We start from the raw sequence: 26,077 nt of genomic DNA on the forward strand, positions 1-26,077 counted from the left end.
ATCAAACAGTTGCAACTGACAGTGGAATAATGTGTGCGCAACTCCCAAAATTTGTTATTCATACCACTAATATCTTCATGTGCAACATGACTGCAAATTTAGCACAAAGTGTTCCTTGACGTACTGAATAATGAATCCCATGTGTCGTTTGTTGCAATTCTTTGTTCTTTCATAGTCAACTAAAACTTTAAATTCTCTCTGCATGGTAATGTAATATCATTTCCTAGCAAATTTATAGATTATCTATCAAGCACCCCCCCCCCCCCCCCCCTCACCGAACTATGGACCTTGACTGGAAGCAAGGGGAAACTACAGCCATAATTTTCTCCCGAGGGCATGCAGTTTTACTTTTGTGGTTAAATGACGATGGCGTCCTCTTGGGTAAAATATTCCGGAGGTAAAATAGCCCCGATTCAGATCTCTGCGCGGGGACTACTCAGGAGAGATGAAAGTGCAGTAAACGAAGCAGGAGAAAAGGAATACAAACGTCTCAAAAATGAGATCGGCAGGAAGTGAAAATAGCTAAGCAGGCATGGGTAGAGGACAAATGTAAGGATGTAGAGGATTATCTCACTAGGGGTAAGATAGATACTGCCTACAGGAAATTAAAAGAGACCTTTGGAGAAAAGAGAACCACCTGTATGAATATCAAGAGCTCAGATGGAAAACCAGTCCTAGGCAAAGAAGGGAAAGCAGAAAGGTGGAAGGAGTATATAGCAGGTCTATACAAGGGCGATGTACTTGAGGGCAATATTATGGAAATGGAAGAGAATGTAGATGAAGATGAAATGGGAGATATGATACTGTGTGAAGAATCTGACAGAGCACTGAAAGACCTAAGTCGAAACAAGCCCCAGGAGTAGCCAATATCGCAGTAGAACTACTGATAGCCTAGGGAGAGCCAGCCCTGTCAAAACTCTACAATATGGTGAGCAAGATGTATGAGACAGGCGAACAGACTCCAAGAAGAATATAATAGTTCCAATTCCAAAAAAATGCAGGTGCAGACAGGTGTGAAAATTACCGCACTGTCAGTTTAATAAGTCACGGCTGCAAAATACTAACGCGAATTCTTTACAGACGAATGGAAAAACTGGTAGAAGCTGAACTCTGGGAAGATCTGTTTGGACTACGTAGAAATGTTGGAACACGTGAGGCAATACTGACCCTGCGACTTATCTTAGAAGCTAGATTAAGGAAAGGCAAACCTACATTTCTAGCATTTGTAGACTTAGAGAAAGCTTTAGACAATGTTGATTGGAATACTCTCTTTCAAATTCTGAAGGTAGCAGGGGTAAAGTATATGGAGTGAAAGGCTATTTACAATCTGTACAGAAACCAGATGACAGTTACAAGAGTCGAGGGGCATGAAATGGAAGCAGTGGTTGGGAAGGGAGTGAGACAGGATTGTAGCCTATCCCCGATTTTATTCAATCTGTACATTGAGCAAGCAGTAAAGGAAACAAAAGAAAAATTTGGAGCAGGAATTAAAATCCATGGAGAAGAAATAAAAACTTTAAGGTTCGCCAATGACATTGTAATTCTTTCAGAGACAGCAAAGGACTTGGAAGAGCAGTTGAACGGAATGGACGGTGTCTTGAAAGGAGGATATAAGATGAACATCAACAAAAGCAAAACGAGGATAATGGGATGTAGTCGAATGAAGTCGGGTGACGCTGAGGGAATTAGATTAGGAATTGAGACACTTACAGTGGTAAAGGAGTTTTGCTTTTTGGGGAGCAAAATAACTGATGATGGTCGAAGTAGAGAGGATATAAAATGTAGACTGGCAATGGCAAGGAAAGTGTTTCTGAAGAAGAGAAATTTGTTAACATCAAGTATAGATTTAAGTGTCAGTATTTTTATGGAGCTTAGCCATGTATGGAAGTGAAACATGGACGATAAATAGTTTGGACACGAAGAGAATAGAAGCTTTTGAAATGAGGTGCTACAGAAGGATTCTGAAAATTAGATGGGTAGATCACGTAACTAATGAGGAGGTATTGAATAGAATTGGGGAGAAGAGAAATTTGTGGCACAACTTGGCTAGAAGAAGGGATCGGTTGGTAGGACATGTTCTGAGGCATCAAAGGATCACCAATTTAGTACTAGAGGGAAGAGTGGATGGTAAAAGTCGTAGGGGGAGATCAAGAGATTAATACACTATGCAGATTCATAAGGATGTAGGTTGCAGTAGGTACTGGGAGATGAAGAAGCTTTAACAGGACAGAGTAGCATGGAGAGCTGCATGAAACCAGTCTCTGCACTGAAGACCACAACAACAACAACAACAACAACAATCAAAGAGTGGTTCCACTTGTGCTGGGAAGTAGAATTAGTCAATAGTGATGTGTACTCTCCCATAGCCTGCAGCAATCGCTGAGTGAGTCAGCCGCCCACCAGTCAGGTGCACAGTGTGTTCCCCCCCACCAGCCAGCTGAGCAGGCAGGGTACTCAGTCCTCGAAGCCATGAAAGGGTTAATATGCTGCTTTTATGCATTTTGAATGTTACAATGTTACTATTAATAAAAAGTGTACACATCAACAACATGCAGTATACAAATTTTATTGCCGAAACTCCAATTTTTTGAAATGTGATAAATATTAGTGTAAAATCACTTATGAAAGTGGATGGATTTTTCAATCAAATATCACATTTAGCATAAACTTAAAAGTCAAGAATACAGTAAAGATAAAAACAAGAAAACAGGAAATGATAAATAGTGTGCTTTTAAGCGTTCAGCCAAATTGTTTTCTCCATTTGATGCATGGTATTTTAAAGCATCCTCTTCTTGTACTCTGAGCCGTGTTATAATGCATACTCTGTGTCTGGACTTCAACAAAGATATGGCAAGTATGCTTTATATCACAGCTCATTGATATTTCCACAACCAATCCACTCATCATCTTCAGGTTATAATGGCTGCTTGCTGCCTGTCTGGTTGGAGTCTAGACATCAATTACTCACCTGAAGGAGACAGTCAAGTCTGCTGTTGAAATATTTGGCAGAAAATGGAAACAACTCGTCTGAGGATCTGAAGATAATAGATAATGTCTAAGACCAAAACTGTACAATTGAAAAACCAATAACAAAAATGACAGCTGCAGGTGTCAGTGAATGAGTATATCAGGCCATTAAATTCTAGCCAGTTGAATTTTCTAGATTAAAATTGATGCAATCAATCATGTCAAGAAAACCTGACATATCAGAGGAAATAATGACTTTGCATACTGTCACCCTAATACTGATAAATTGAAGCATAACAACTACACGCAATTTATACTGATGTCAATGGATGGCAGTGACAAAATGATATAAAAAGGGAGAGTAGAGGATATATGCAAGGAAATTTATGTCCTATTTAAAGGAACAAAACTTTATTATTACAAGTAATCCATGGACAATAGAGTCCACATCATTCAGATAATGAATTGAAATATTAAATCAAAATTTTTGTCTCTGGATTGCTGAACAGAACTTTTCTCTTCCAAACTAGACACATTATGGAGACTAAAGCAATACATAAAAAGTGAATCAGTTCAGAATCAAGGAGGTGACAAAATTCTTAATGGATATGTGAGATACACTTTGGTGCCTGTTTTCCAGTAACATAATTTCAATGCTTATTTCCTGTCATCACGAAATCAGTTTAAGCATACTGAATAATCACAGTATGCAACAGCTGCTGTATCTAGATCTGTGGATATTGCTGGAGGCAGTTGCTAATCTGTTCAGTGATCAATTTTAGTAATCTAAAATGCGTTGTCTTATAATCATTTACTTTTATATTAATGCTATAAAGAAAAGCTACATAAAGTAAATGATCAACATTTCTTTCAATTTTACTAATAAGCCAATGTGTTTACCTTATAGCAGCACGAAATATCTGCCATATTACTCTGATGAAATTTGTTGGATGGACTAGATACAGAGCCTTAACATTCTTCTTGTATTTCCGATCAAAGGCCTTATACGCTTGCCATAACCATGACAGTGATGGTTTATTTTTACTTGTCAGTCCATAGTGGAAATAAACAAGACTGTAATCTTGCTCAACATATTTATCCAATGTATACATCAGGTACCTAAAACAGAATGAAAATGTAGGGTTAAATATCCATCTTTCATTGTGTTACAGATACAGTTTATTTCACAAATGCTACTACTATTAAAGAGAATATACATGAAAGGGGGGGGGGGGGAGGAGATAAAATAATATGAGCACTCGTATGCTGTTGCATAACACTACTTCAAGACAATGTGAATTCTCATGAAGTAGTCCTGGAATTATGAACAATGAAATTTCCTTGAAAAGAAACTCTTTTGAATTCCTCAAGAAACATCTAAAGTAACATGTCTTTATTGAGCTTCCAGCTCATAATATTCCAATCATGCAACCATAGATATTCTGAAAGCCACATTATTTTATCCCAATGTTAATTTTTAAAATATCTCATATGTAAGGTAGGGCACCAACCTCTTTGACAATAAAGGAAATAATCCATGTGTCAATGAAAGAACAAGGAGACACAATGGTTTTAATAAGCCTTAGTAGCTGCCTTTATTTACATTGACACTCAACATATTGTCCAAACCATTAAGAAACCTCTATTCAGGAGTGGATCATGGAAGGAAGTGAGGTCATTTCAGACTGAACAAGCATGAGCTCAGACTGGTGTGGCGATAGATGGCATCAAGATAGCCCACCAGACTCACCTCCTGATGCAACTGAAAACTTCACAGAAAACCCAAGTTTAGTTGCACGTAGGTTACGTAGTTGTACTATAATCAATGGTGTAAAGTTTAATCATCCTACAATTAACTGGGAAAATTACAGTTTTGTTAGTGGTGAGCGTGGCAAGACATCTGTGAAACATTATTAAATGCCTTCTCTGAAAACTACCTAGAATACATAGTTCAGAACCCCACTAATCAGAAGCCATGAGTGATAGCCTAAGATTGAGTTCTGTGTATTCTCACTATGGCCTCCATTCCACATCGCCCGTTGTGGGTGAACACACATAAATGCAAAAATCATTAGGACAGACACCACGGGACCATTGATAGCCACTAAAGAGAGAGGGGCACCCTGGATTGAAGCCAAAAGGTCCTGCAATTTCAGGATCCAATACAGCCTTCGACTCACCGTACGTTCAAGTAACTTGCAGAGGGCACCAGTTAAACTGACCGGACAACAGCTGTCCATCAGAAGAGCCAGTTTACCTGATTTCAAAATAATGAATAATGAAACATTCTCACCACTAGGAAGGGAATTCCCCCTTGCTTCCGAGATGGTTGGTTGGTTGGTTGGTTTAAAGGCGGGAGAAGAGACCAAACTTCAAGGTCATCGGTCCCTTGTTCCTAATAAAACAATGCCACAAGTGTGAGAATAAAACGGATGAAACATATAACACAAAACAGAAAGAAAGGAAAAGCCACAAGAACGAAGGGAAGGCAACAAACACTAAAAGGAACAAAAGAGGACAAGAAATCAACAGAGAGATGCTAGAAACAGAAGAAAGTAAAACATGAAAGCAGATTACAGTAGCTGGCCAACCAAGAGAATAAAAAAGGGAAAGCCAGCCACTCTGCAACACATTAAAACCTCCACCCTAAAAGCACTAGGGTGGAGGTCACAGAGGGACAAAGGACATCTGCTAAAACCTACATAGATGTATAAAACCCAGTCTCACAGATAAAACGTAAAACTAAAGCTGCTGTGGAGGCACTGTCGCCCAACACCGAAGGCAGGGTGCTGGGAAAGTTAAAAGTTTGCCGCAGGGCGGCTAAAAGTGGGCAGTCCAGCAAGAGGTGGACGACCGTCATTTGGGAGCCACAGCGACACTGAGGTGGGTCCTCTCGACGAAGTAGGTAACCCATGTGTTAGCCACGTATGGCCAATGCGGAGCCAGCAGAGGACAACTGGTTCCCTGCGAGAGGCCTGCATGGAAGACTTCCACACATTCATAGTCTCCTTAATGACACACAGTTTGTTGTGCGTGCTCTTATGCCATTCCATCTCCCGAAGCTGGAAAACCCTGTAGTGTGAGACAGAATGCAGGTCAGTTTCAGAGATGCCTATCTCCAGAAGCAGTTTCCGTGATGCCTGTTTGGCCAGCCTGTCAGCAAGTTTGTTGCTGGGGATTCCGACGTGTCCTGGGGGCCACACAAACACCACGGAACAGCGGGACTGTTCCAGGGCATAGATGGACTCCTGAATGGACACTACCAGAGGGTGGCAAGGGTAGCACACTGGTCGATAGTTTGTAGGCTGCTTTAGGAGAAATGACTCGCCAGAGCATGAGCGGATGTACTCAAAAGCACGAGATACGGCCGCCAGCTCTGCAGTGGAAACACTGCAGCCAACTGGCAAGGAGTGCTGCTCAATATGTTCTCCATGAATATAAGCGAAGCCTAAGTGACCATCAGTCAGTGAGCCAATGGCGTAAACCACTTCAGAGCCCCAGAACATGTCAAGAATCAACAGGAAGTGACAGTGGAGAGCGGCGGGGTTAACGGAGTCCTTAGGGCCATGCACAAGGTACAGACAAAGCTGCGGCCGAGGAGTACACCATGTAGGCGTACGTGAACGGAGCGCAAGTAGAGGTGGTAAAAGGGAGGACTCCAGTTCAGAGGGATGGGACTGTACGTGAACCGCAATCGTTAGCCCTGATCTGGGCCACCGAAGCAGGAGATGGACTGCTGTGGGCGGGTTGGTTGGTTGGTTTTGGGGTTTGATGGAGGCTAAACATCGAGGTCATCAGTCCCCAGTTCCAAACAGCCAAACAGACATACTTGTAAAAAGGCCTATACAGTAAAAGCATAACCTCTGCACCCAGAAGGAGGGAACACCAAGGGGTACAGAGCTAAAATGAACACCACAGCAACACAAAATTGAGGACACTTAAAAGGAGCAGAGCAAATAGTTGACTAGAGTAAAACAGACTACAGTGGTTGATGGATCAGGTAAAAGGTCAACCTCTCAACTACAAATGAAGAACCTCCAGCTGGAGAGCGTTGATAGAGGTACCAACACAACTAGTTACCATAAAAGACACTATTTTGGTATCCACGTCACAATTAAAAGTCGCTGGAGTGGGTGTAGCCTGAGAAATCGTGTGAGAGCACCCACACTAGAGCGAGTGATAAAACCCAGCTGCACGGATAAAACATAAAACTGAGTCAGCTATAGAGGCATCATCACCTAGAATTAAAGGAAGTGCAGCTGGTAAATTAAAGGACTGCTGCAAGGGGGCTAAAAGGGGACAGTTCATCAGAAGATGAACCACTGTCAGCCCTGCATCACAGTGACACTTGGGCGGGTTCTCACGACGAAGGAGATAGCTGTGGGTCAACCACGTATGTCCAATTCGGAGACGGCAGCAAACAACTGAGTCCCTACACGTGCCCCTCAAGGATGAGTTCCATACGGCTGTGGAAGACTTGACCATGCGGAGCTTATTTGGTGTTTTTGTTTGGGGTTTAAGGGCGCTCAACTACTGAGGTCATTAGCGCCCAGTCACAATTGTTAGAGCACATAGAATCTAGTAAAACTCAAGGGGGGGGGGGGGGGGGAGGAACACACCAGAAAGTTCTTACAAAGATGCAGATAAAATAAGGGAGAGAGTTAGATGTCTTTGGACAATCCAGTCAAAGTAATGAAACGAAGAAGACGAGCAGCTGCTTGAGCGTCATCCGCTAAAATATCCTGTAAAGTAGATGGCAGAGACAGGACAACACGAGATTGATTAAAACGGGGACACGACAATAAAACATGGCACACTGTTAATGCATGACCACAAGGGCACTGCGGGGCTGGGTCACCGGAGAGCAGGTAGCGGTGGCTAAACCGGCAATGCCCAATCTGCAACCTGGTCAGAAGGACCTCTTCTCGCCGAGATGGTCGGGAGGAGGTTGTCCAAGCAGTTGGGAACGGTTTTACTGCCCGGAGCTTGTTTCCTAGAAGTGAGGACCAAGTATCCCACCACAAGGACACAATCCTCTTACAAACAACCCCACTAACGTCAGATGACGGGACACAATGGGAGGCTGGCCGAGGCAGGAGGACTGCAGCCTTGGCTGCAGCATCAGCAGCCTCATTCCCAGGCACTCCTACATGGCCGGGAACCCACAAGAAAGCTGACAGGAGAGCCACCCTCAGCGAAAGAATGGAGGGACTGCTGGATCCGTTGCACCAAGAGATGGACCGGATATGGAGCTCCAAGGCTCTGAAGAGCACTGAGTGAATCAGAGCAGAGTACATACGATGAATGGCGGTGGCGGCGGGCATACTGTACGGCCTGATGGGGAGCAAAAAGCTCGGCCATAAAGCTGGAACACTGGTCGAGGAGCCGGTATTTAAAGGTGACGGCCCCGACGACAAAGGCACAGCCGAAACCATCATCAGTTTTGGAGCCATCAGTGTAAATAAAGGTGTGACTGGCAAGTCGCGCATGAAGTTCGACAACCCGTGAGCAATACACTGCAGCCGGAGTACCCTCCTTCGGGAGCGAGCTGAGGTCGAGATAAATATGAACCGGAGCCTGGAGCCACGGTGGTGTCAGGCTCTCACCCTCTCTGAAGGTGGTAGGGAGGGCAAAATCCAATTGTCGAAGCAGGCGACTAAAGTGGACTCCAGGGGGCAGCAGGGCAGACACATACAACCCATACTGACGGTCAAGAGAATCGGCGAAGAAGGACTGATAAGAGGGGTGGTCGGGCATTGACAACAGCCGGCAGGCATACCGACAAAGCAGTACGTCGCGCCGGTAGGTCAATGGTAATTCGGCAGCTTCAGCATAAAGACTCTCGACGGGACTAGTGTAGAAAGCTCCGGTCGCAAGATGTAACCCCCTATGGTGGATGGAGTTGAGACGGCGTAAGAGGGATGGCTGAGCAGACGAGTAGCCGAGGCTCCCATAATCCAGCTTTGATCGGACTACGGACCGATACAAGCGAAGCAGGACAGTGCGATCCGCTGCCCAAGATGAACCACTATGAACTCTGAGGACATTAAGGGAACGTGTACAACGGGCAGCCAAATAAGAGACGTGCGGAGACCAACAAAGTTTCCTGTCCAGTGTGAGCCCTCGAAACTTAGTTGTTTCCACGAATGGGAGAACAACGGGACCGAGATGTAAGGATGGCGGAAGGAACGCTTTATATTGCCAAAAGTTGATGCAAACCGTCTTCTCTTCAGAGAACCGGAAGCCATTTGCCACACTCCATGAGTATAGGCTGTCTAGACAACGCTGAAGGCAGCGCTCCAGGAGGCATGTTCGCTGGGCACTGCAGTAGATTGCGAAGTCATCGACAAAAAGACAGCCTGAGACATTAGGTGGAATGCAATCCATAATTGGATTGATCGCTATGGCAAAAAGGGCTACACTCAAGACGGAGCCCTGAGGCACTCCGTTCTCCTGGAGGAAGACGTCGGACAATACGAAACCCACACATACCCTAAACTGTCGATCTGTTAAAAAGGAATCAATAAAAAGGGGCAGGCGACCGCGTAGACCCCACCTGTGCATAGTGCGGAGGACACCTCCTCTCCAACAGGTATCATAAGCCTTCTCCAAATCGAAGAACACGGTGACCGTTTGGTGCTTTCGCAAAAAGTTGTTCATGATGAATGTCGACAAGGTCACAAGGTGGTCAACAGCGGAGCGGCGGCGACGAAAGCTGCATTGAACATTGGTAAGCAGCCGTCGAGATTCAAGAATCCAAACTAACCGAGCGTTAACCATGCGCTCCATCACCTTACAGACAAAGCTTGTAAGAAAAATGGGGCGGTAACTATAAGGAAGGTGTCTATCCTTCCCAGGTCACGCCAACGCGTGGGGACTTGACCTTCGGTCCAGACGCGATTGTAGGTACGAAGGAGGAAGCTTTTGCCTGCCGGAGAAAGGTGTGCCAGCATCTGAACGTGAATGGCATCTGGCTCCGGAGCAGAGGACCGGGACAGTGCAAGTGCACGTTCGAGTTCCCGCATAGTAAAGGGGGCATTATAATTTTCCAGATTCAGCGAGTGGAAGGAAGGTGGCCGAGCCTCTTCTGCCTCTTTCCTGGGAAGGAAGGCAGGGTGGTAATGGGCGGAGCTTGAAACCTCCGCGAAAAAGCGGCCGAAGGCGTTGGAGATATCCACAGGATCAACAAGGACCTCATCACCTGAAGTCAGGCCAGGTACTGAGGAGTGGGCCTTAATACCCGACAGCCGGCACAAGCCACCCCAGACGACAGAAGAGGGAGTAAAACTGTTAAAGAAGCTGGTGAAAGAGGCCCAACAAGCTTTTTTGCTGTCTTTGATGACTCTATGGCATTGCGCTCGGAGTCGTTTGTATCCAATACAATTCGCCAACGTAGGATGGCGGCGAAAGATGCGTAAAGCACGTCGTCGAGCACGGATAGCGTCTCGACAAGCCTCATTCAGACCAGGGGACGGAAACGCGACGTGGAGAAGAGGCAGTACGAGGAATGGAACGTTCGGCAGCATTGATGATAACAGCCGTGAGGTATTCGACCTGACTGTCACAACTGAGAAAATCGTGGTCCGGAAAGGTCGCCAGGGAGGAGTAAATTCCTCAGTCAGCTTTCGGTATGTTCCAGCTCGAAGGACGTGGGGATGGGGTGTGGTGCAGGAGACGAACGACACAGGGGAAGTGGTCGCTCGAATAGGTGTCAGAAAGTACATACCACTTGAACCGACGGGCAAGAGTGGTAGAACAGATCGAGAGGTCCAAGTGGGAGTAGGTATGAGTCGAGTCCGAGAGGAAAGTTGGGGCACCAGTATTGAGGCAGACAAGTTTGAGGTGGTTGAAGCCATCCGCCAAGAGGGAGCCTCTCTGACAGGATGCAGGAGAGCCCCAAAGGGTATGATGGGCATTGAAGTCGCCAAACAATAAAAACGGCGGAGGAAGCTGAACAATCAGGTGCATCATGTCAGCCCAACTAACTGCGGATGACGATGGAGTGTAGACGGTACAAACAGAAAAAGTAAAGGCAGAAAGAGTAATACGGACAGCTATTGCTTGGAGTGGGGTGGTCAATGGGACGGGATGGTAATAGACATCGTCCCGAATGAGCAACATGACCCCACCATGAGCTGGAATACCGTCCACAGGGGGGAGGTCAGACCGCTCCGAGGTATAGTGGGTAAAAGCAATACGGTCAGTTGGGCGCAACTTGGTTTCCTGGAGACCAAGGACGAGCGGACTGTGCAGGGGGAGGAGCAGTTGTAATTCCTCCCGATTAGATCGAATACCTCTTATGTTCCAATGTAACAAAGCCATCGCTAGTCAGAAAAGAGGGGGAACGAAACGGGTGAAGAGCTGGTCACCTCGACGGCCGCGGAGGGTCAGGTGTCGAGGGAACAACGCTACAACCGGCAGGAGCTGGATCCTGTTCCATCGAGTCGTCGCCAGCGGCGGCCACTTTCCCGGATTGCGTAGGAGGGGCAGCATCATTTGCCGACGAGAGGGCAGCTGAGCGCCTGGCAGCAGAGCGTCCTGGCGAAACTGAGGACGGCAGGAAGCAGCGACTCACGGATGGAGCGTCAGACGAAACACGCCGGGGTGGAGAGGGGGATAAAGACTACTTCTTGGAGGCCTTCTGGGAAGTCCGATGAGGCACGGGGATGGTGGGCTGGACCCGAAGAAGGTCCTCACGCGCGGGGTCCGTGTTGGAACGCCGGACCTCGGAAGCCGGGGTCCGGAACGTTTCCCTGATGGACGCCTGAGAAGAGGATCGCTTCTCAGGCGGTGGAGGGGGAGGAGGGGGAAGGGTGGCCCCCGGGGCAGAGGGGGCAGGGGCCGCGAGGGAGGAGGATTTGGAAGGGAGGGATTTGGGAGGCCGAGGCACAGACCCCGGATAGGGTGAGGAGGTGGAGGGGGGACAGGAGAGGGGTGAGGATACTGCAGAAGGAGTGGACACGACTGAGGCAAACGAAGTTGTCAACGTCACGGGATGGAGGCGGTCATACTTCTTCCTGGCCTCAGAATAAGAGAGACGATCCAAAGTTTTTAATTCTTGAATCTTCTTCTCCTTATGATACGTGGGGCAGTCTAAAGATCTAGGCGAGTGGATGCCAGGACAATTGACGCACCGAGGTGGTGGGGTGCATGTATGTTCCTCACGAAGAGGACGTCCACAATCGCCACAAAGGGGCTCAGCCCCACACCGTGACGACATGTGCCCAAAGCGAAAACACCGAAAGCAGCGCATAGGAGGCGGGACGTAAGGTCACACGTCGCACCGGTAGCACATCACCTTTACCTTCTCTGGGAGAACGTCCCCCTCGAAGGCGAGGATAAAGGCTCCGGTGTCGATGCGACGGTCTTTGGGGCCACGCTGAACTCGCCGGACGAAATGCACGCCTCGGCGCACCAGGTTGGCCCTGAGCTCCTCATCAGATTGCAGCAGGAGGTCCCGATGAAAAATAACCCCCTACGTCCTATTCAGTGCCAGATGCGGGACAATGGGCACTGGGATGTCCCCTAGTCAGTCGCACGCCTGAAGCGCCGCCGACTGAGTGGCGGAGGTGGTCTTTATAAGAACGGACCCCGAACGCATTTTACTGAGAGCCTCGATTTCCCCGAAGATGTCCTCGATGTGCTGGACAAAGAACACGGGCTTGGAGGTGGCGAACGTCCCCCCATCGGTCCGAGAACAGACTAAATAGCGGGGGAAGTACTTCGCCCCAAGCCGGTGGGCCTGTCCTTCCTCCCAGGGAGTGGCCAAGGGGGAAAGGGCAGGAGAACCAGAACCAGAGACAGTACCTTTCTTTTTAAAAGACTCGGCTGCAGAGCGACCTGATACATGTTGACGTTTCATCTGCGAAACGTCCGCCCCGATACCACCCACTCCGACCAGGGGCTCTCCCCACGGGCGCCACCCAGCCTCAGCAAGGGCCACCTGGCAGGATGACCGTTGCCGGGAGTCCCGATGCCCCAAGGAGACGGGCATCTACTCCTTGGCCGACGTGCGGAGGGTGCAGCTCAGGTATCGGCAGTACAATCCCTGTGTTGTCAGGGGGGCTGCAACCTAGAGGGTACATGACGACCCCACCACAATGGGCTGGCTACCGTGCTGGATTTCGGGTGCCATGGAAGGTCCATCATGATCGTAGGTGCAGATGGGGACGCACTATGGGCGTAACTTGTGCAACCCCTCAGGTGTTTAGGCCCAATTTGAGGAATAGTGGGTGTGGTTACAACGCCGTTACAATGCTGAGTGCCAAGGTCTTAGTGCACTGAGGATCAGTGATACACCACGTAAGGCATCCTTCCCCAAAAGGCTCGTACTTCTGTAGAATTTTGAAAAACGGAGGTCAAACCCCAAGGGGGACCTACTACTAGGAGGCCGAAACAGTTGAAACTCCCTTTAGTCGCCTCTTACAACAGGCAGGAATACCTCGGGCCTATTCTTACCCTGGACCCGCAGGGGTTGCTTATTTGGTGTGTTCACGACAGACCATTCAGAGCTCTAGACATCGCAGACCTTGCGATGTAGGGCTGACTGGAGGTCTCTTTCCATGAGACCAAGCTCCAGGGGTGGCGAAGTGGTGGCCTGCTTGGCCAACCGATTGACACGTTCGTTTACTGGAATGCCGATGTGGCCCGGGGTCCACACAAACGTCATTGAACAACCACACTCGGCGAGAGCAAAAACAGCATCTTGAATACCAGGCACCAAAAGGTCCCGAGAAAAAACACTGGTCGAGTGCTTGCAATCCACTCAGGGAGTCACTGCATATGGCAAATGACTCCCCAGGGCAGGAGGAAAGGTGAGCGAGTGCATGATAAAGAGCAACCAGCTCCGCAGTGAAAACACTGCTTCCACAAGGCAGGGAATGCTGCTCAACGTAGTCGCTGTGGATGAAAGCAAACCCAGTGCGTCCATCGACCACAGAACCATCGGTGTAGACTACATCTGCATCGCGAAACGCGGCAAGAAGAGCCAGGAATTGTTGACGAAGACTGGCAGGTGGAACGGAGGACTTGGAGTCGCAGGACAAATCCAGGCAAAGCCACAAGTGAGGGAGGGACCAAGGAGGGGTAGAAGAAGAGGGCCAGAAGGATGGAGGAAAGGGAAAGGACTCAAGTGACGAGAGAAGGGAACGAAAGCGGACCGCGATGGGAAGACCTGACCTGGTCCGCCGTTGTGGGGAGGGGAGTGCAGAAGATGGAAAAAGGAGCCTGTGGTTTGGGTGGTCGGGCGAGGCATGGACAAGGGCGATGTATGACGCAAGCAGCTGTTGGCGGTGGAATCGTAGGGGAGGGATTCCAGCTTCTACAAGAAGGCTAATTACCGGACTAGTGTGGAAGGCACCTGTCGCCAGTTTGACACCACAATGGAGAATCAGGTCGAGGATCTGCAACATTGAAGGTGCTGCTGAGTCATACACCACACTCCCGTAGTCGAGACGGGACTGGAATAAGGCCTTAGAGAGCTGTAGGAGGGTTGTTTATGCAGCCCCCCCAAACGATCGGCTGAGGCAGCGAAGGGTGTTGAGGTGCCGCCAGCACCGTTGTTTAAGCTCGCAAAGATGAGGTGTCCAAGTGAGCTGAGCATCAAACAGCATGCCAAGGAAGCGATGCGTCTCCTCAATGCGAAGGAGTTCATTGGCAAGGTAGAGGTCTGGATGGAGGTGGATCGTGCGACGATGACAGAAATGCATCACACGGGTCTTGGAGGCTGAGATCTGAAAACCGTGGTTGGATGCCCAAAAATGTGCCTTACGGATAGCTCCCTGCAGCCACCGTTCAGCGAAACTGATCCTTGGGGATCTGTAATAAAGACAAAAGTCATCGGCATACAGAAAGAACAGACCGATGAGCCCACCGCACCCGCAAGATCATTAATCGCCACCAAAAAGAGGGGAACACTGAGAACCGGGCCCTGCGGGACACCGTTCTCCTGAATATGAGCAGAGCTAAAATATGTGCAAACTTGAACCCGAAAGCAGTGATTGGAGAGAAAATTCCGTAGACCCCATAAGCCCCATTGGTGCAGCATAGCAAGGATATGATGGCACCAGGTGGTATCGTACGCCTTCCGAAGATCAAAGAAAACAGCAACTAGATGTTCTCCGCCGAGTAAAAGCAGTACAAATAGCCGACTCTAGCGAGACTAAATTGTCGATCGCTGAGCAGCCCTGACGGAAGCCCCACCTGTTGCTGGACTAGGAGGCCCTGAGCTTCGAGAATCCACATGAGCCGCCGACTCACCATCCGTTCCAGGAGTTTGCACATAACGTTGGTAAGGCTGATAGGGCGATAGCTATCAACCACTAGTGGATCTGCACCAGGTTTCAGCACCGGGATGGTAACGCTATCCTGCCAACGAGTTGGGGAAACGCTCTCCGTCCAGATGTGGTTAAACAGGGTGAGTAAATCACCCTGACAGTGCGCCAAGAGACGGCGAAGAAACTGGTTGTGAATTCGGTCTGGACCTGGAGAGATATTGGGGCAAGCTGTAAGGGCACTCTGGAGCTCCCATTCACTAAATGTGGCGTTGTATCGTTCCCAATGGTGCGTGCTAAACGACAACTGCGTACGCTCAGCCTGCTCTTTAATGGCGCAAAATTCTGCGCTGTAGCCTGCTGTCGCGGAAATACGAGCGAAGTACTCTGCCAGATGTTCGGCGATGGCGACTGGGTCAGTACAGAGTGTACTCCGAAGAGAAAGGCAAGGGACAGATGCAGGAGGGAGAAAGCCAAAAATGCGCTGAACCCGCGACCACACCTGAGATGGGGAGGTGCGAGAACCTATGGTGGCAACATATTGTTCCCAGCAGTCCTGTTTGCTCCGCCGGATTAACCGCCGAGCCCGGGCCCGCAGATTCTCTAGGGAAGGACGACGCCGGTGTCGTTGCAGGGCTCGCTGGCGGTCCCGAATAGCTTCTGCAATCTGGTGTCCACCAAGGGACTGACTTACTCCTTAGGGTACTTGAAGAACAGGGAACAGTTGCCTTGGCAGCAGAAACTATGGCCGTAGTGGCTTCGTCCACTGCCAAATCAATGTCACCAGGAAATGGAGCAATGGCCATAATAGCTGAGGTGTAGGCTGCCCAAACAGCTCCACGAAGAGACAATCGTGGCAGCTGGTCAGGGGGTTGGGATTGAAGAAGAGAAACCAGGATAGAAAAGTGGTCGCTACCACAGAGGTCGTCGTGGACCCTCCAAATGAGGAATGGAAGAAGACCTGGGCTACTAAGAGAGAGGTCAATGGCCAAGTATGTGCCATGAGTCAAGCTAAAATATGTGGGAGCACCAGTGTTAAGGAGGCAATGTCCTGCTGTGCCAAGAGAGCCTCAACGTTCCTACCCTGGCCCGAGACCTGGGCCCCACCCCATAAAGGGTGGTGGGCATTAAAGTTCCCCAAAAGGAGGAATGGCGGAGGGAGCTGGGCAAACAAGGCAGCTAGGTCAGCAAGAGGGGCAACCTCATCCGGGGGAAGGTAGAGGGAACAGATGGTAAGCTCCATTCCTGCCCATATTCTAACAGCCTCAGCCTCGAGAGCCGTGTGGAGTGGCACTGGGGCACTAGGAACAGTGGCAAGAACATAAACACAGACACCGCCAGACGTCCTGTCGTATTCTACGCGGTTCTTATTGTAACCCCGGTAGCCACAGAGGGAGGGGTCGCCGAACAGGAAACTGGTTTTCCTGCAGGGCCAGAGAAGTGGCAGGGAAGCAGCACAAAAGCTGTTTCAACTCAGCAAGGTGGTGGAAAAAACCATGGCAATTCCATTGAAGGATAATGGTATCCGACTGTGAAGACATGAAAGAACCCGGGGAGGATAGGTCACGCCTTAGACACGCTCGCTGCCACCGATTGCGAAGTAGCCTGATAAAAGTACCATAGGAGCTGCGGGTTGAGCAACATCTAGCTCCTGAGGGGGCGCTACATGCTCCACATCATCTTCAGGTGGAGTGGTGAATTCCTTTTCTGTCTCTATGTCCTTCTCCTTTTGCTTTTTCTTCTTTTTGGTAGGGTCCCGTTTGTCCTTTGGTTTATCAGGCTGGGTGGGCTTTTCCGACCCAGTCTCATGGACCGAGGAAGACCTGGAAGCCCGATGGCCCTCAGGTGGTGGTTTTTACAGCCACTGGCTGACATGTGGAGGGGCAGCAACTGTGGATGGGAGGCCAGCAAGCGATACCTTCCGCGCGAGGGGAACCGGAGGAGGTGGGCACTTCTCCGGCACAGAGGTGGGGACTGAAGTCCCCAAAGAAGGAGGGGTTGTTACTCCCAATGTTGATAACGGGGGAGCAACGGAAGAGGGTGTTCCCCAACTACTTGGGAGGCAGGAATGAAGGGCCCACAAAAAGCGGCTGAGCTGGGAGCTTGTCGCCAGTGACAGCGACATCGAAGCTGCTGCAGCAAACGTTGATGAAATGTGCACAGGGTGAAGTTGGTCATACTTGCATTTAGCCTCTGTGTAAGTGAGCCTGTCTAAGGTCTTATACTCCATAATCTTCCATTCTTTTTGATAAACCGCACAGTCTGACGAACAAGGTGAATGTTTCTGTCCGCAGTTGACACAAACAGGGGGCCGCGAACATGGGATGTTGGGATGGGAGGCACGTCCACAATCCCGACAGGTAGGGTTGGCGTCACATCTCGATGACATATGCCCAAACCTCGAGCACTTAAAGCAGCGCATGGCAGGAGGGATGTAAGGCTTAACATCACATCGATATATCACCACCTTGACCTTCTCGGGCAGGGTGTCTCCCTTGAAAGCCAAGATGAAGGTGCCGGTGGCGACCCTACTATCTTTAGGTCTCCTGAAGACACATTGTACGAAGTGGACACCGCGGCGTTCCAGATTTGCACGAAGCTCGGCGTCAGACCGCAACAACAGGTCATGATGAAAAATAAGTCCCTGAACCATACTGAGGCTCTTATGAGGCGTAATGGAGACTCCAACATCACCGAGCTTATCACAAGCAAGCAATGCCCGTGATTGTGCTGGGGATGCTGTCTGTATGAGGAATGCTCCAGACCTCATTTTAGACAGGCCCTCAACTTCTCCAAACTTGTCCTCTAAATTTTCCACAAAAAACTGAGGCTTTGTGGTCAGAAATGAGTGCCTATCTGTTCAGCTGCAAACCAGAAATTGAGGAGAATACTTCTCACCAGTTAATTTAGACCGCCGTTCCTCCCCTGGTGTGGGCAGGGAAAGGAACGATTGGTGGTCATACTGTAAAGCATTGAACTTTCCTTTCTTAGAGACTCGTGCTTGTGCACTACTCGTATTTCCATGGCTAGGGGAAGGAATGTCCACCCAGACAGAGCCCCGCTTGCCTGGGTAAGCCTAATACAACTGGGGGGCGGCAGGTTCCCCAGAGGTCACCCGCCAGCAACTGTACTACCTCAACAGACATGCGTCTCCTCTGCACGCAGCACACCTTGAGATTGAGGTTTTTTATACAGAGGTTTATACCATCCTCGCGACCCAGGCAGTTAAGCCAAGATCCCCGGGCTCTGTACCGTACAGCGTTCCACTGTCGTGCGTTACGGTGGTCATTGAAGCACACTCTAGCTTACGGTATTGAGGACTGGTGGCGCTTTCCAGTCCCCAGCTCAGGGACCCCGGGGTCGCCACGCCCGTACCCGGCAACTAAATGCTGAGCCCCCTGAGGAGTGCCGCAGGTGGGAAAAGGACACAGTAATTCAGATGCTCAGGGGAACTATGAATGTGTGCTGCGTAATTGGCAAGTGGCAAGTAGTTGCACACGTCTGATCTGCAGTGGAGGGACACCAGCCTCCACCAGTACGCTGGTCACAATACTCATCCTAAAAGCTCCTGTCACTAATTGAACCCCACAGTGGTGCAAAGGGTTGAGTAAATGCAACACTGATGGCGCTGCCGAACCATAAACCACACTCCCATAGTCGGGATTGGACAAGGGCTCCATAGAGCTGCTGCAGCAGCATACAGCGATGTGCATCCCAATTGGTGTTGCTCAGGCAACGGAGGGCACTGAGGTACTGTCAGCAATTCTGCTTAAGCTGAATCAAGCATCAAAAACTGGTCCTAGGAATTGATATGTCTGCACTATAGTGAGTGGGTCATCATTAAGGTAAAGTGCGGGTTCCGGATGAACAGTATGACGCCGACAGAAATGCATGACAAACGACTTTGTGGATGAAAACTGGAAGCCGTGGGCTAGAGCCCATGACTGCACCTTGTGGATGGATCCCTGGAGGCACCACTCAGCAACAACAGTACTGGAGCAGCATTATGAAATGCAGAAGTCGTCTGCATACAGAGAAGGTGAGACAGAGGGCCTGACAGCTGCTGCTAGACTGTTAATGGCCACTAAAAATAGAGATTCACTCAATACAGAGCCCTGCGGGACTCCATTCTCCTGGATACGGATGGAACTATGGGAGTCACCAACTTGGACATGGAAAGTATGGAGCAACAGGAAGTTCTGGTTAAAAAACGGGAGCGGTCCCCAGAGACCCCACTCAAATAATGTGGCAAGGATATGATGTCGCCAAGTCGTGTCGTATGCTAAAGTAAGTCAAAAAAGACGGCAATCAGGTGTTGCCATCCGGAAAAGGCTGTTTGGTTGGCAGACTCTAGGGACACAAAATTATCAGTGGTAAAGTGACCCTGGCGGAAGCCGCCCTGACATGGAGCCAGCAAGCCACGTGACTCCGGGACTCAACCCAACCGCCGACATACCATATGATCCAGCAGCTCACAAAGAACGTTGGTGAGGCGGATGGGCCAATAGCTATCCAAGTCAAGCTGGTTTTTACCGAGTTTGAGCACCGGAATGATGGTGCTCTCCTGCCATTGGGATGGAAAGATGCCATTGCACTGGATCCAGTTGAACGTGACGAGAAGATGTCACTTGTAGTCAGATGAGAGATGTTTAATCATCTGCCTGTGGATGCGATCAGGTCCAGGAGCTGTGTCGGGGCGATGTGCAAGAGCACTGAGGAGCTCCCAATCTGTAAATGGGGCGTTACAGGATTCACTGCAGCGTGTAGTGAATGAGAGAACATTCCTTTCCAGCCACCGTTTGTGTGCGAAACGCTGGGGGGTAATTCTCCGATGCAGAGGCTCGAGCAAAGTGCTCAGTGATCACATTTGCATCGGTACAGATATTTGGGCCTGGTACCCGAAAAGACGTTTCATCTTTGCTCAGACTTGGGAAGGTGATGTGTGACACCTAATGGTGAATAAGGTAGCGAACACGGGCACGGAGCAGTTTAAAGGCTATGAGGTGCTCCAGGGAAGGGTGCCACTTACGCTGCTGTAGAGCTTGCCGATGCTCCTTAATTGCTTCAGCGACTTCCAGTGACTACCAAGGGACAGCCTTATGCCTTGGGCACCCTAAAGAGCGAGGGCTCGTGTTTTCTGCCACAGAAACAATTGTGCTAGTCACCTGCTCTACCATCACATCATGTGGGGGAGATTCAGCGGTGACAGCAGAGGTGAAAGTTTCTCAGTCCGCCTTGTTCAAAGCCCATCTGGGCAGGTGTGTATGTGCCTGACGCTGGGGCAGTGACAGGAAAATGGGTAAGTGGTCACTATCACACAGGTCGTCATGTGCTATCCAGTGGATAGATGGGAGAAGTCCTGGGTTGCAAATTGATAAATCAATGGCCGAGTAACTACCATGAGCCACACTGAAATGTGTGGCGGCCCCAGTATTTAAGAGGCAGAGGTTGAATTGCGACAGTAAAGTTTCGACATCTATGCCTAGGCCAGTAAGCATGGTACCAAACCATAAGGGATTATGGACATCAAAATCTCCCACAAGTAGGAAAGGTTTAGGGAGTTGATTGATCAGTGCAGCTAATACATTCAGGGGTACTGCACCATCTGGAGGAAGATATACGTTGCAGACAGTTATTTCCTGTGTCGTCGTCGTTCCGATAGCCACAGCTTCAAGAGGGGTTTGAAGGGGCACATGTTCACTACAGACCAAGTTTAGGACATAAACGCAAATTCCTCCTGACACTCAATTATAGTCGCTAAGGTTCCTGTAATATCCTTTATAGCCACGGAAGGCACTGCAGATAGTAGGTGTAAAGCTTAACAGTTGCCGTAGCTCATCCCAGGCGGTAGAAAAAGCGCCACAATTCCACTGGAGAATGACATTGTGAGACTGGGAAGGCATGGAACATTCAATGAGGCAGTTTACACCTCAGAGTCATCTGCTGCCACCGATTTATTGCCTGAGCAGTCTATATACATTGTGTCTGAGGGTCTGGTGAGATCTAGGTCCTCAGCGGACACCAAAATCTCCACCCTATCCTCAGCCGCAAAGCTTGTAGGTAGCAGTGGTGTCGGTGCCACCACAATTTTCTTGGTCTTAGGGGGTTTTCTTTTTGGATTTCTGTTGCTGCTTCTTGGGTTTCCCTGGCTGGGCGGACTTCACTGGCTCAGTCTCCAGGACTGAGGATGAGCGTGAAGCCCTACGATCGGCTGCTTTTGGGCTCTTCAGCCACTGGTGGGTGTTGTCTTTCCCACTAGAAGAAACCTGGGAAGGGAGTGACCCAAGGGACCACTTCCTAGCGAGAGAAGCCGAAGAAGACTTACGTTTCTCCGACTTAGAAGTGGGGACAGACGTCCTCGGTAGTTGAGAGGGTGTTGCTCCTGAAGTAGGTGGTGCAGGAGCAACAGGGGTGGAAATGCGCACCATCATCAAGGGGGCAGGTGCAGTGTTCCGGCTCTGAGAGGTGACCTGGGTTGGCAGAGCTGATGGTGCCAGAACTGTTGTAGCGGCAGCGTAAGACAATGTCATACGCACAGAAAGCAGGCATTCAAATTTTCTCTTAGCCTCAGTGTAGGTCAGTCTGTCCAGGGTCTTATACTCCGTGATTTTCCTTTCTTTTTGGAGAATCCTGCAGTCAGGTGAGCAAGGCGAATGGTGCTCTCCCCAGTTGACACAGATGGGAGGCAGGGCACATGGAGTATTGGGATGTGATGGGCGTCCGCAATCTCGGCATGTGACGCTGGAAGGACAGTGGGAAGACATACGGCCGAACTTCCAGCACTTAAAGCACTGCATCGGGGGAAGGATATAGGATTTTACACCGGCAGAACATAACCTTGACCTTCTCAGGCAATGTATCACCCTCAAAGGCCAAGATGAAGGCACCGATGGCAACCTGATTATCCTTTGGACCCCAGTGGTCACGCTGGACGAAATGTACATCTCGCCCCTCTAAATAGGCGCGCAGCTCATCGTCGGACTGCAAAAGAAGGTCTCTGTGAAATATGATACCCTGGCTGTATTTCAGCTCTTATGGGGTGTGATGGTTACAGAAATATCCCCCAGCTTGTCACAAGTGAGTAACTCCCGTGACTGGGTAGAGGATGCTGTTTTGATCAAGACTGACCCAGATCTCATTTTGGACAAGCCCTCCACCTCCCCGAACTTGTCATCTAAATGCACAACAAAAAACTAAGGCTTCATCATAATGAAAGATTCCCCATCAGCTCTTGAAGGTACCGGGACGAATAAGACCTGTTGCCATCCTTAGCCTGACGTTCCTCCCATGGTGTGGCCAGGAAGGTAACGATTTGGGGTCATACTTCTGTGTGTTGAATTGAGCTCGTGATCGCTTGGAGACTGCTAGTGTTTTACCACCAGCAAGAGATGATGGACTATGTTTCATCGCATGTCATCCGCCCTGATGCCACCTACTCCGACCAGGGACTCTCCCCACGGGCGCCACCCAGCTGCAGCAAAGGCCACCTGGCAGGATGGCCATTGCTGGGAGTCCCAATGCCCCATGGGGATGGGCACCTACCCCTTGGCATACGTGGGGAGTTAACAGCGCAGGCATCAACAGAGCGATCCCTGTGTGGTCAGGGGGCTATAACCAACAGGGTACATGGCGGCCCCATCACAACGGATGGCTACCGTGCTGGATATCAGGTGCAAAGAAGTCCATGGTCATTGTCGACGCAGAAATGGCCACTGCATAGTGCGTGGTGGAAGACGCACCCAGGAAGGTGTCCTTGTCCTAGAGATGGAGAATTGGAGAATGGGCACGACTGCAATGAGACAACGAGAAAGTGGGCTAAAGATCTCAATGCACAATGAACACGATGCACCTTGTAAGGTACCCTTCACCCAATAGGATAACTATTTGGGAAAATTTTGAAGAATGGAGGTCAAACCCTACAGGGGACCATTACATACAGGCCGAAATGTATGAAACTCCTTTTAGTCACCTCGTACGACAGGCAGGAATACCTCGGGCCTATTCTAACCACTGGACCCGCAGAGAAGGGGGGGGGGGGGGGGGTCCGAGATGGTTGAAAAGGGCAAGTACATGACATTTGCTAGCCACCAATAAATGTTGAAGCATTTGGTTGTACAGGGCGGTCTGGTCTAGTAGCCATGTTCGAGCAGAGAGCATGGGTGCTGGCGAATGCCCACTTGCTAAACAGGAGCGTTATAAGTCTACAGGGGCTGAGGAACAAAAGATAAAGGGAGTCATTCCAGACGGTGTTCTAGAAGATGGAACGACGGAGAATTGGGGACAGACGCTAAGGCCTGAGCAAAAAGCTCAGTGATGTAGTCCATGCTGTTAAGTATAACATCATTCAGGGGAATTCCTGAGACATCTATACGAGGACTGCAGCCAAAAATGCACCTGATCTTTGTCCATGCCTGTGAAGAGGGATCATGCAGCCCTATGTCAGAGACACATCATTCCGAACAAATCAATTAGACAACGGGGCTGGGCACAAAGCTGTTTGAAGGCAAAGAGGTGGTCAAGAGATGGCAGCGATTTGTAGAATTGGAGTGCATGACGGTGGTCTTTAATAGCCGCAGCAATTTCGGAGGTTCACCAAGGAACTGTCTCCTGCTGGGGAGGTCCTGAGGAAGAGATAACCACTGAAGCAGCTGCTGAAATGATAGTGTCAGTCAAACTCTTTACAGATAAATCAATGCCATTCTGTGGTGGAATGATTGGGATGGCAGTCAAGGAAAAGGCATTCCAATCCGCATTAGTAAAGGCCCATCTGGAAGGGCGCCAAGATGAATGATGCTGAATAAAAGATAAGACATTTGCATTTGGAAAATGATCACTGAAGCATAAATCATCATGAACTCCCCATTGAACAGAAGGGAGGAATCCTGAGCTACAAATGGCGAGATAATGACCAAGAAAGTACCGTGTGCCACACACCAGTGTGTAAACAATCCGGCTGGGGTCAGTGGTTGCAGTACAACCCCACAGAGGGTTAAGGGCATTAAAACCTCCAAGAAGAAGGAAGGGAAGAGGGAGCTGCCGAAGGAGGGTAAAAAGAGCAGGAAGTGTAGGAGGCCGGTCTTGTGTGGGAGTGTGAAATAAAGATTGAATATTTCTACCGCAGACTCTAAATGGAACCGAACAGCCACCACTTCTAATGTAGTTTCAAGAGGAACGAAATGAACAATGTGCAAGTGGACCAATGTACAGACACCAATGGAAACTCACAAAATAACTGACCATGTTCTACCTGAAGACCACGAAGAGTCGGCGAATGAGTAACCACAAAATGAGATTCTTGCAATACAACGCAAGCTACTATGTAGAGAGTAAGAAGAGAATGCAATTCCGGAAGGCAACAACAATAACCATTATAGTTCCACTGAACGAGAGTAATACAAGAGCCTGGATAGACATCAAATGGCTACAATCATTCATTGTGCCAAGTCAATGTCCATCATCAGTAAGGAATGTAAGATTGGACCCTGATTGAGAGATGATTGGCTGACACCCCGTGGGATGTCACAGGGCGGGAGGGGGGCAGGACCTTGTCCCGCAACTTACAATTCTCCTCCTCCTCCTCCTCCTCCTATGCAAAGTGAAAGAAAGTGTGCTCAGAAAGAGAGCAAGTTGCAGCAGTATCTGGATCTGAGTGAGAGAGTTGGCTTGATTTGGGGGTGGAGACCAAACAGCGAGCTCATCGGCCCCATTGGATTAGGGAAGGATGGGGAAGGAAGTTGGCCATGCACTTTCAAAGGAACCATCCTGGCATTTGCCTGAACTGATTTAGGGAAATGGCGGATAACCTAAATCAGGATGGCCAGACATAGGATTGAACCATTGTCTTCCCGAATGCGAGTCCAGTGGGCTAACCAATGCGCCACCTTGCTCGATGATCTGAGTGAGAACAAGTGGCCTTGAAGCCCTCAGAGCGTGGGTCCCATGTCCAACTTGAAGTAACAGGCTTCCTGTTCTGGAGACTCTGAGAAGGGGGTCCCCTCGAGGGAGCCCTATCCTCTTGCTGACGAGAATGAGTGGTCCGTGAGGGGAGGGAACGGGAACTGCCCGCGGGAGGATAGTTGGTCAAGAGTTGTGAACTACTGAATCTTCCTTTCCTTTTTATACATTGGGCAATCTGGTGAGCAATGAGGATGTGAGCTGGAACAGTTCATGTTGGTTGGTTGGTTTGTGGGATTAAAGGGACCAGACTGCAACGGTCATCGGTCCCTTTGTCCAAAAAATTAAAACCACCCAAAGAGAACAAAAACGAACAGCAGAAAAGACGTCAGACGACACGGGACAAGAAATACGCCGACAGGGATCAGACCATAGAGAAAAAAAAAGGAAAAGCCAACCACCGAGAACACATTAAAAACCCAGTTTAAAATCGGAGGCCAAAAGCCAGAATCAACACTAAAAAACAGAAACACTCAGATTAAATGATAAAAAACCCCTGCCTGAATAAAACGTAAAACTAAGCCAGCCATAGCAGGGTCATCAGTTAAAAGGGCAGGGAGCGTGTCAGGCAGTGCGAGCATCTGCCTGAGCACAGCTAAAAGCGACACTCCAAGAAAATGTGGACCACAGATAAAATGGAGCCGCAGCAACATAGAGGTGGGTCCTCACGGCGCAATAAGTGGCCGTGGGTCATCCGTGTGTGCCCAATGCGCAGTCGGCATAGGACGACAGACTCCTTGCGAGAGACGCGCAAGGAGGAGTGCCACACAGTCGTCGTCTCCTTGACGGCACGGAGTTTGTTACGGGTGGTCAGACCGCGCCATTCAGCGTCCCAGAGCAAGATAACTTTGCGGCATAAGACTGCCTTCAAATCAGTCTCCGCA

The 26,077-nt window shown here is 49.3% G+C and overlaps 1 protein-coding gene across 2 annotated transcripts in view; it reads right to left on the reverse strand.

Annotated features, from left to right (window-relative positions):
* LOC126259395 (rho GTPase-activating protein 1-like) overlaps positions 1–26,077 on the reverse strand; it is a 98,332-nt gene that overhangs the window by 20,507 nt on the left and 51,748 nt on the right. For both annotated transcript variants that reach the window (XM_049956167.1, XM_049956166.1), the window contains one exon: positions 3,868–4,086. In XM_049956167.1, the coding sequence (XP_049812124.1) occupies positions 3,868–4,086 (219 nt within the window). The remainder of the gene's footprint in view (positions 1–3,867; positions 4,087–26,077) is intronic.

The sequence above is a fragment of the Schistocerca nitens genome, chromosome 5 (genome assembly GCF_023898315.1).
Source record: "Schistocerca nitens isolate TAMUIC-IGC-003100 chromosome 5, iqSchNite1.1, whole genome shotgun sequence".
Lineage (NCBI taxonomy): Eukaryota > Metazoa > Arthropoda > Insecta > Orthoptera > Acrididae > Schistocerca > Schistocerca nitens.